The sequence below is a fragment of the Argiope bruennichi genome, chromosome 11, assembly GCF_947563725.1.
Source record: "Argiope bruennichi chromosome 11, qqArgBrue1.1, whole genome shotgun sequence".
Taxonomy (NCBI): Eukaryota; Metazoa; Arthropoda; class Arachnida; order Araneae; family Araneidae; genus Argiope; species Argiope bruennichi.
Window position 1 is genome coordinate 54266079 of NC_079161.1, and position 12005 is coordinate 54278083.

Genomic DNA, 12005 nt, shown 5'->3' on the forward strand with positions numbered 1-12005 from the left:
TTAAAGTTTGTGGAGATTTTCAAGATGACCTCCCTCTTCTGGTTTTTGCTTAGGATTTACACAAAGACAACAAATGTCATTAATCTGTAAAAATGTTTTTAACAATTTCGAGAAAACATTTGCACCTTAATACATCAGAATTAAAATTAACTATTGTAAGTTTTCATCATTTTTTTATCTTTTGTTACTCTCAGGATATGAGACAAAACTTAAACATTTACCTGCTAACAAACCTTATTACATAGTTAATTGTTGAGGAATGAGGCATAATATAGAGACATATTATATATGGGATGTCCTCTCTTATTGTGCACTAATAGCTAATTTCTAAACCATTACAGACTTGCATATAGTTGCAATTAGAAAAATGGTTTAAATGATGGGAAGATTATTTTATGCTGTTTCAGTTAATAAATATGTTACGTGGTAGTTATTAATTCTAACTCTTTATACAATTCTATGAGTAATATTTTGTGAAATATTCTTGGCATTGTGAAATTTTAAACAAAAAAAAAAAAAAAATCCATATTTTATCCTTACAAACAACATAAGATACAATTTTCCCCTTCTTTTAATACATTACCTAACAGGAATTATATCCCTATTTCTAGCAGTTTAGAAATTAGATATCAGGCCACAATAAGAAAAAACATTTTGTATACAAGAGAAGAAAAATAAAGTATATGAAGATATAAATATATACTATGAAATCTAAAAAATTCAAGTCGTTAGAAGTTGCAGACAATTGGAATTTTATCGAGAAATAGAGAGAAAAAAGATTATTAAGGATTTCTACAAATTCATTCCCCTTCCCAAAAAGTTGGTAACGGATATAGTGGATTTTGCCTTTCGTCTTTTGATTTATCTTTTTCATTTTACTTTTAATTAACTTGTTTGTGTGTTTTATTTATTTATTTTTGCCTTGTAAAATATTATTGATCTTTGTTTTATACAAAACTATATATTTTGTCATTTAAATCGACTTTCTTTATTTTTAAAAGTCTACTTACAAATCTATAGTCCCTTTTGAGGAAACTATGCATAATACTAAAACAGATAATGTATAAACATTTTAGATAATGATGATTTTAAATATTAATGATGTTAATCTAAAGTACTTGAATTCATTTATATTATCATTTATTCATTATAAGATTGTTTTATTCTCATTTAATTATAATTTTACTTGAATAAATTTATATTGCCATTGTTTCATTACAAATTTTTATTCTCATTTAACTGTATTTTATTATTTTAGTATTTCAGTTTGTATTATACCAAAGAAAGCAATATCCTTTTATCCTTGTTACGCCAAGTACTTGATTTCAAACATGATTTTAGAAATTTAAGAAGCCATACTGAGAGAGAATTGACTTCATTCAAAGGCTGCATTTGCCGCACTATTCAAAATGTTGCAGATTTACAAGTTGCTGCTGTAAATAGAAGCCAAAGAGTAAGAATTTCATTAATTTTTTATGTTTTGATTATTTTTATTTTATAAGCTTAGCTCCTATATATAATTGTGAAATATAATTTTTAATGTGATTAAATTAAACTATTAAACAGAATGTAGTATTATATTAAATGTATTGAATAATATTAAGAATAGTAATTTGATCTGAAAGTTAGTAATTTTATGTACTGAATTTTTTGTGTCTGTTAAAGTTAATTGGAGATTCTGAAGTTGATGCAGCTTTAAAAATAGATGATTATGAAAAGGCTCAAAATGAAGTTCCAAGACTTCACCAAAGGTAATTAATTATATTCGGTAGATTTTATTTAAAGCTTGCTTGCAAATTTGTTTTTCAATTAATCTTTGAATATTATTTGCTGGAAAAAAATTTGGTTAAGAATTTTTTATTTCTAAGAAATATTTAGAACAATAAATAATATGGCTCTTATTGATTTTTATATCTGAATGTCCAAATATATTTTTGAATACATGATAATTTAATACCTAATAATAATTCTTAATATTTACTGTTTAATATCAAATTAGAATCTTATATCTAAAATCACCATGATACTCTTGACATTGATCAAAATATATGTCTTGGATTCAAAATACTTTTTTCTTAAATCTTCTAATTAGATTGCTGAAATTCATTATTTAACATAAACACACTGGGCGCCATGACAGTCACCAGTGATGTTCATCTGATTAATTCAGTGGCACTGTGGGAATCATAGTTCATTATCAAAGTAGATTGATTTTTGAATTATCGTCCAGCGTTGCCAGTCACACTCTGTGTATTTTAGAATATAAAGAGGCTGATATGGCTTTTCTGCATATTGCTGCAATTTTCGCTGAAAAATGTTGTTTGAAAAACTATATATGTTCATTTGCTGTAAAATTATTTCATTAATGCTGTGATGGATGCTGGCGATTGCTTACATAAAAACATTATATTTTGTTAAAAAGAGCATCAAAATAATAAAATACTAATTATAATTACATATCCTCACAGAATAAGCCTGGAAACTAATTGGTTATTTTTCAACCAATTTATATAAATTCTATGGTGATTTCAATGTAAAAATATTATTTAAGTATATGTATTCCTTCCTTTTTATGAAACAAAATATACATTTCATTTTCTCCAATTCATACTTTAAAAATTTGAATTTAATGATACTATTGCTATTTTAGTTAGTAAGTATAAACTAATTACTATATTTGTATAACATTATAATCTTTTTAGCTAATTTGTTATAGTTTCTACTGTTGTTTTTACTTATGGTTTCATTTTTATAAGCATCTTGAAAATTGATTGTATTTTGTTCTAATTCAGATTCCTATTGATTATTTTAATTTTTTTTTTCAGAATATCAGAATTACTTGATAAACATGAAGAATTCCAGAAACTTTTAGAAGAAAAAGAAAAGGCAAATTCTGTTCTTAGTAATATAATTGAAAAAATTGTAAGTCTATATAATCTTATTGAAAATATTTGTTATATTTTTTTAAGATAAAAATAGTTTCCTGAACATATATTTTTTTTTCATTTAGGTAAATTTAAAACTTGTGCTTAAAGAGAATACATAATTATAGACTTAAAATTTCTGTAAATTTTTTTTTAACAGCACTTCTCTGTGTCATATATTTGACCCATTTAGTTTGTATGTGTATTTATCCAAATCTTATTTTATGGTAAAGTTAGATATATCATTGTATTTAAAAAATTTTTTCACCTAGTCTGTTGAATTTTCTTTTTCACTTGTTTGAAAACATTTTTGAATTATATTTATATTGAATTACATTTTTTGTTTGAAAAATATTTTTGATTCCATTTTTCTTCAAACGGTTTTGCCACAGTGAAAATATTGAAAAATACAAATTATATCATTACTATTGTTTTGATAAAAGTGGGGTCTAGTAGAAGAAATGAGATACAAAATATTTTCACTAGTAAATGGAAATATATATATCGTTCCCATAAATGAAAATCCACCGAAATGAGGTTTGGCAGTTGTGATGAATCTAGAAGCAATATTTTATCATTCAGAAGGTATTATTTTTAACATGCAGGATATGGTTTCTTCTTTACAGGGGTGTTTGTGCTCCGGGGAAACCCCGGAATTCCGGGGATTTTGAACTTCGATACCCGGAAATTCCGGGGATCGTCTTTCAAAAGGAAGTAGGAATAATAATGAATTATTTATTTTGATCTGGGTAATTTTGTTTGCTTTGAAAGCAGAAAAACGCAAGGTCAGTGTGTGTGGTGAAAACTTTTCCTTTCTTTCTCCAAAGGCAGTGATAATGCGTGAAAAGGGGGAAAAAAACTTTTTTGTTCTTTCCTTATTGCGCGTTTTGACTCATTCCCCCGGTTCTCGGACATTCTCTTCTGGATTCTTTTCGGCAAGTAGGCGCGGCAGAAAAAAAAGGGAGAGACTTCGTTCGACTAGATGTGCGATAACGTGACTCTGGGTTCAAAGGTCTTATCTCTCCTGGCATGGCGCCAATAAGTAGAGAAGGGGGATTTTTCGCCGTATTAGCTATTTGTCATTGATCGCTTCGCAACTTTTTTTTCTCCGCTGTGTAAAATTTTCGTTTCATTTATTGATGCAAGTGTAAATTTTTCGTTTCGCTTATTGAAATATTTTTTTATTTATGTACGCAAGAGAATTTCACTTTGAAATTTCAGCATATGAAACAGAAATTACCCCTTAAAAATTCATATCTAATTAGTTTTACAGCATTAGATCCAGGGCTAAGAGGTAAAACCAGTACAATATTAGCTTTTGAAAAATTATCATCTTTTATGTCCCATATTTTTAGTGATAATGAAAAGTCAAAAGTAGAAGCTGAAATAAGGTTACACCAGAGTGATATTGATATCACCAAAGAAATGCTCTACACATCTGATGAAAGTGGAAATCAAGTGTACAATTGATAAATATTGGTCTAAAGTTTTTAATTTAAAAGATGATTTCACAAATGATTATAAGTATCCTACATTGGCTAAATTGGTCAAAGCCTGCCTTAGCTGCTTCCATGGCCCATTAGTGGAAAGTGCATTCAACTTAATGGACACACTTGTCACTGACTATAGAACCTCTCTTAAGATTGATTCCCTAGATGCAGTGCAGACTATTAAATATGATTTAATGGCTTCTAAAAAAACCTCATGTGAAAAATATGGCTCAAAAAATCCAATGACTGATCCAATTCGCAAAGATCTCTTACTGAATATGAACAGAAGTTGGAAAACCTATCAAGAGGACTTAAAAACATGTATTTCAGATGAGTCATCTATAAAAGTCTCCGAAAAACCTTCTACATTAGCAGAAAAGCAAACTGCTTCTACCTCTGCATGTGCAGTTCTCGAGGAAATTTCTTCAACTGTAAATGAGGAAAATAAAAGTCAACCTTCCTGCAATTATGAAGTTCACCACAAAAGAAAGACAAGCCCACAAACATCAGAAAATAAAAAAAAGCAGCAGAAATTAGATAATTTTTTTTAAAAGAATTAATTCATGTAATTTAAAATATTTGCATAAAATGTAGTAGTTTATATGTTTGAAAGTTTATGGTTATTAATTTTGCAAAAAAAGTAATTCATTGAACTTTTATAATTAGGTCATTCAATACTTCATAATTGTAATTTTTCATTTCTACCCTCCCCCCTTCTCGAAACTCCAAAATGCCGGTAGTAAGTCCGTAAAAGTTTCAGGGGATTTTTTGGGGTCCCACAAACACCCCTGTCTTTAGCATTTTCTGTATGTTTCCCCTTTTGTACAATTATGGTATAGAGATATGATTTTTATTTATATTTTTATCCTCTAATTCAAGAGTAATTAAACTTGTTGGGCATGGAATTTTTGTAAAATTTATGCTAAGATTTTCACTTATTTTTTTAAAAATTTATACTAAACTTAGCCAGAATTTTATTGGGATCTGCACATATGATTGATTGATTGGTTAAATATGCTTTTGGTGGTCTTTAGCAAATCACACATATGCATTTGTGCATTTCAACTTGCAATAATTAAATTTTTATTTATAATAATTGTTATATGAATCAATTTATAATAATTTTAATTATTATTCAAAGTATGATAACTAACATACTTTAAATTCAGCAGTTTATTTTATATCTTGAATGTACAATTAAACATTTTTTTAGTGTACATATCATATTCTAAAATCAATGAAGTTATGGATTTAAGTATGAAAGAATGTACTGTTGCCTTTCATTTAATTACTGTTCTAGTTATTATTGAATAATTAATGAGTGTTTCTATAAACTTAATAAAGTATTAAGTTTTTTTTTTAAATATATTTTATACTGATATATATATATATACTTTTTTATACTGAAATGTAATAAGCCATATATAATAGAAATTAAGATAAATATTTTTATAACTCCCTTTTGAGCTTGGGGTTTCTGATATAAATCTGCTACTTTTACCTTTATTTACCTTTGATCCAAATAAGTTTTCTTTATTGTACAAGTATTCTGTTTATTCATAACTCATCTAGCAATTTTAGTATTCACTTGGTAATATTTTATCTAATAATGTGTGAAAACTTTTTCACAGAATGATTCAGTCTCTCAGACTGTAAAGAAAGCACAGCCGTCTGTTAAAGATTCTGAGCTTGAAAATCTTCTTCGGCAGTATTCTAAAACCATAGAAGATATATCTCAGGTTTTATTAGATGATGGAAACACAGAGATCTCTTCCCTTTTTACAATTTTCCCGTGAGTCATACTTCTTTTTTTTTTCTCCTTTTTTTTAAAATTTTGATGAATTTTTCATATTGAATAGAAATACTACTACATTCAAAAAGTTCAGGAGCTTATTGTATTGTAGAAAAATAAACACAGATAGGATCTGCGGACTTTCATTTTACATAATGACATCTCCTCCTGCATCTTCTTTCTCTGTACTTCAGAGTTTCCCCTTCAACAAATTTTTCTTCCAAGGAAAAAGTCATGCTGGTGAGATTAGGAGAAAAAACTAGCTATAGAACAATTGGAATACAATATTTTGACTTTAGATGAAAATACCAGAATATGATATACTTGTGTGCTGATGCATTATTTAGATGGAATTATGTTTTTTCTGTGTCACGAAATTTTGTATTGCCTGTAATCATGAGCTATATGCATACCTTCTAATAGCTAGGGAATTTCCGTAGTTGTTATGGAAATTAGGTGAAAACTACGGAGTTACCGATATATAGTGAGAAACTACAAAAAATGCAAAAAAATACCTTTCTCCCAAATCTTTGTTCACAGCAACTCTGAGGGTTAAAAGAAGTTAAAAAGTTTAAAATGATTTAAAAAAAAAAAAAGCAGAATTGTGTTCCTGTGTGAATGCAACACTGCAGTCACTCCTCATTACAAAATGCATTTGGGAATTTGCTGTGATGTTAAACTGAGCAGTGGCAATTTTTAAAAAAGTATAAATGCTTATTATTTAATTTAAAAAATTATAATTGTCTGACAAAACAATGGTAATTTGATCAACAAAATCATATTGTGCTTTTATTTAATTAAAATTTTTTCACTTATATAGCCAATAATAAATGTCTGCTAAATTATTTTGAGTAATGTTTTCATTTGTTAAAATTCCTTGGAAATACCTATTCATCAATAATTTGTGGGTATTCTTTAATATGTAATACATCTGTAAGAAGTGCTATTGATGACTGGATAATCGATGTTGGAGGGTATATTGAATAGAAATACTACTACATTCAAAAAAGTTGTAGAGTTTATTGTATTTACAGAAAAATGAATGCAAATAGAACCTGTTTATTTGGACTTTCCGTGTAGCATTTGTGTCGTCTTTTTCTGTACTTCTTCAGAGTTTGAGAATTCTTGCCACTTTTAACAAATTCTTCACTCAAAGAAGAAATCATTCTGGTGAAATTAGGAAAATAAACCACCTATGGAATTGTTAGAAATGATGTTTTAATTTCAGGTGAAAATACCAGAATGTGGTCAATTTGTGTACTGGCACTTTATCAAGATGGATGGATCATGACTTAATCTTTTCTGTGGCAAGAAATTTTATACTGCCTGTAATTATGAACTATATACATGTGTTGCTGTTTATATCAGCTGGATGAAACCAGTTCTGACTAGTCAATCACATAATACTTTTCATTTGTTCTGTGAGGAATGAAATAGTTGATTTAGATTTTGAAAATATTTAATAAGTTCCAGATATTTTTTAATGTTCTAAGAATTTCTTCATTACATATAATTATAATTTCTTCATTACATATAATTATCTCTGTAAAAATATTCATTAAAAAGTTATTTTACATTTCTATAATTTAATAAGTTTTTCATTTTCTGATCCTCAGTCTGCCAAGTTCTTCAGAATTGGAGGGACCACAAAATATTCTAAATACTAATGTGTTGCCATCTGCAGTTAATGGTGTCAAAAAGGTGCTACAAAAATATCATAAACAGCTAGAAGTAAGCAAATAAGATTTTTTTTATTCATTTTTTTTTGTTAGTTAGTGATAAATGTTGTTGATTTGAGTGCAGTTTTATAGCTCAATTATATAAGAAATATTTGAAATAATTTTTAATGTATTAATCCAAAGCATGGATGATTAAATTTGTTATTCTTTATTGTTAAACAAGTGGGATGCGATTGACTAAATTATAGTTTGTATTTTATGCAATCATTCTTAAGATAAAATTTTTTTGTTGTCTAATATAACAAAAAAAAATATAAAAAGATGGTAAAAATGGTTTAATTCCATTGTAAGATTTTTTAAAAATATTATTAGATTCCATTATAAGATTTTTCCATTAAAGATACCCCCCATCATATGAGTTATGTCCAATTGTAATTTTACAAAAAAGTAATCATTGCGAACACAATTTTTTTTATAAGCAAAATAATCCAGACTTTTATATTTTGTAGACTGCTCATTTTTTTTAATGTTTTCTGTTTGCTCTTTTTATTTTCTTAAAAGGGAGAGAAAGAAAACTATTATTTTCTCTAGATTATAATTAATTTATTTCAATATTTTATATTAGATTTAGCATTATCATATGTTATATTATTAGTTTTTTTAATTATTTTTTATCGAATTTTAGGAGAGCAATTCAAAACTCTCATCATTGAATGAGCAAAATAATATGCAGCAAAGAACTATTGAATTTCTAGAAGATGAAAGACAAAAGATGCAGCAACTGAACTCGCAACTTTCATCTCAGTTTAAATCTGTGTATGTACTCTACAGCTACATTTACTTTGTAATATTTCTTTACAGTATATTTAAAGTGCAGTGCACAATTGTTCCGGATTTATATTTATTAGTTAATTATACATATTTTGATTCATTCATTTGTGCTTCACTTTTTATATGAAGAATATTTTGATTTGCATTACTCTATTACTATTTTCCCCCTTTCAAAATCAGTTATAGGAATTTTTAAATAAATAATTTTCATTAATTTTTTTAAAACTTTTGCAAGCAAAGCATAGAGAAAAAGTATTATTATAGAGTTATTTTATTATTAATTATAGAGTTTATTATTAGTCTAAACTTATTAGTTACTATGAATTAGTTATCTATATTTTAAATTATAGTTTGAATATTAAAATGTTTGCATTTTATTCTTTCTTTCTTTTTTTCTTTTCTTTTCTTTTTTTAATTTTTTTACATGCATGCTTAAAGACAAGAATTTCATTGATTTAATTTTGTAAATTCTCTTATTTCTCTATCTTTTCTTTTCTTTTTCATTTTTTCCTGTCCCTTCTTTCTTGCATTGCATTTCTGTCTCTTTATTTCTTCACAGGTATTGTTAAAGTATGCATGTGTTAATTCATGTCAAAACCAAAAATAAAATTCAGATGCACTAAGAATCAAAAGTAATTCATCTTCAAGAGTAATCAATTCAATCATCAAAGTCAGGTAAATTAAATCTGTTGTTAACTGAACTGTTAATGAGAGCATTTATCTGCTGACACTTCTCAAATATGCTTTCATACTTCTTTTTTATTATTGAAGCCATTAGAAAGGATTTTAGTTTCAAGTACACAAAAATAAAAAGTATTATTTGAAATTAAAAAAAAAAAAAATCCTATAATTTGAACCAATATTTGAGAACATTTAAAAAAATTATGTGTAAATCAGAAAACATTTTTTAAATTCCTGTATTTTTTAAAACCTGGATAAAAAGTTACTTAAATATTGTTTTATTTTAAGGCTTCATTATTTGTTACATTTGTTTGTGGTATTCTATTGAATTTTATGGTTGGCTTATAATTTGAAACCAATCTAATGTTTATCTTGCAAAAATTTGAGTGATATTAGGTTTAATAACTATAGAAAGATTTATTTCCACTATTTAAAATGAATGAAACTATTTAAAAAATAAAAAAAAGTATTCAAAATTTTAAAATTTATTTATGAAAACTTTTTTTATGAACAATGGGACATTCCCTTTCTTCTATACTGCTCATTTCTCTTTTATAAAAAGCATGTAAAATTTTCTCCTTTAATAACTTTGAGTGCAGATCATTATAATTTAAGATTATATTAAGATATTACTAAAATTAATATTTTACAAAATAAAAATTTATCAGCACTGGAAAAATAAATTTTTACTTTGTAAAACACAATAAATTTTTTTGCAATATTTTTTTCAAAATTTATCAACAAAAAAAAAGTAACTCGTAATTTGACTTTAAATAATAAAAGTTCAGATTAAATCATATAAATGTAAAGATCTCCGAAGTGTGCTTTCCGCCCTCTGAAGTTTATAGTGCCAATATGATAGCTGTAGATTCAATGGCCTGTTCTTTACTCACCAGCAGACAGGTAGACTTATATTAAAACTGAAAATAAATGGAAAAAAATGTGAAATATGTACTGAAATTCATCCATGCAAAATGTTTTATTGTATGTTTACAAATGTTATCTTCTAGAACAGTCAGCATCATTACATTTCTGTTACTTCTGAAAATACCATTCAGGACTTTTTCATACATGAAGCTTCTTGCAATTTAATAAGAATGATGTCTCTTAATTTTCCATGATTAGAATTTTAAAGGGACTAAACCTCTGACTGCTTGAAAATTGCTTTTCCAAGAAATTTATGATTTTGAGAAATTATATTTAGTAAATTCTAGGTTATAAAAGTAATTGTAAATATATATATTTTGTCTCTACGGGAAACATTTTGTACAGCATTGATAGGCATAGTCACACATCTTTGTATCACAGTTTGGATTACTTTGTTATTGTGTTTTGTAATAGGAAGCATTAAAATTTAGTATCGATTTTATTTCTAAAAGCTTGTAATATAAATCTGCAAGGTTAATTTTTTTTTTTTTCAAAGCTGTATATTACTTTACAAATTTCTCTGTCCCTAGCTAACAAGTAGATCTACATAAAAATTTACAAAACTTATCAAGTCAATCATGAGTATGACAAATAAATGTTTTGTAGCAGCTATTGTGTTTTAATTATAAATTTATTATTTCAGGAATCAGAAAATGCAAGACTTTTTAAAGGAACTGAAAACTTCTGATGACAGTGCAAATAAGCATTCATCTGCTTTGGAAACAGTCATCAAGTCACTAAATGCTCAAGTAGAAAATTTGCAAACTGAAAGAGGCCACTTAATTGTTCTTCAACAAGAACTGCATTCAAAAATAGAAATTTTATCCGAAGAAAAAAAGATATGGAAACAGTCAGAGTTAAATTTTACTTCAGATATTAGTAAAAGGTAATGTAATAAATTATTTTTATGTTAAATTATTAATTAATTAAATGCATGCTTAAAAATGTTCTTTGAAAGTAAATTTAGTTTCTCTCTATAAAATAGTCTTTAAAGCTATAAAGGTTTCATATGTAATAGTAGAGAAATAAGGAGGAGGATCATTGGTTGATTTATATTTTTTAAAATCCCCTTTTTATTAGTTTGTCTAAAAATTTTACCTTTGTAATAATTTTGGAAATGTATTTTTATGCATGACTCACAATCCAAAGACATCTGCTCTTGGTGATGCTTATATACTTTGTGACAACTTATGCTTATATACTTTTGAAACAGGACTTTTCCCTTATTTGGAACCTCGAAAATTGCTGAAACATTAACTATCTGCTGTAAATCAGATAACTAATGTAAACATGTTTTAACATCAGATAATTAATGTAAACATGTTGTGTTAGTCTACATCATGAGATTAAGCAAAGAGTGGGAAAGCAAAAGAGAGGGAAATTTGATTATTTTACTATGAGATTTGAATAGGGTTTCTTTGCCATGCACTGATTTAGGCAAGGGAATCTTGTTTATTTTTAAAAGAATGCTGTAAGCATTAGGTATTTATATCCCTTCACTCAGAGCGTCAGAAGGTGCTTAAGTCATCAGTTTTCTAGAGCACATATAGAATTGATTAAGGGCCGGGATAGCCTGGTTGGTAGGGCATTGGATTCGCGTCCCTTGGGTTGCGAGTTTGAACCCAACCGGCCGAAGACTCCGCATGTGTGGCGGCTGTCGTGTGTATAAATTGGTCGTGGT

General features: G+C 27.0%; 1 protein-coding gene across 2 annotated transcripts in view; it reads left to right on the forward strand.

Annotated features, from left to right (window-relative positions):
- Window positions 1–12005, forward strand: part of LOC129957139 (rootletin-like) — a 100675-nt gene that overhangs the window by 30299 nt on the left and 58371 nt on the right. For both annotated transcript variants that reach the window (XM_056069304.1, XM_056069305.1), the window contains exons 7-13: window positions 1259–1453; window positions 1666–1751; window positions 2826–2922; window positions 6046–6206; window positions 7823–7937; window positions 8571–8701; window positions 10968–11210. In XM_056069304.1, the coding sequence (XP_055925279.1) occupies window positions 1259–1453; window positions 1666–1751; window positions 2826–2922; window positions 6046–6206; window positions 7823–7937; window positions 8571–8701; window positions 10968–11210 (1028 nt within the window). The remainder of the gene's footprint in view (window positions 1–1258; window positions 1454–1665; window positions 1752–2825; window positions 2923–6045; window positions 6207–7822; window positions 7938–8570; window positions 8702–10967; window positions 11211–12005) is intronic.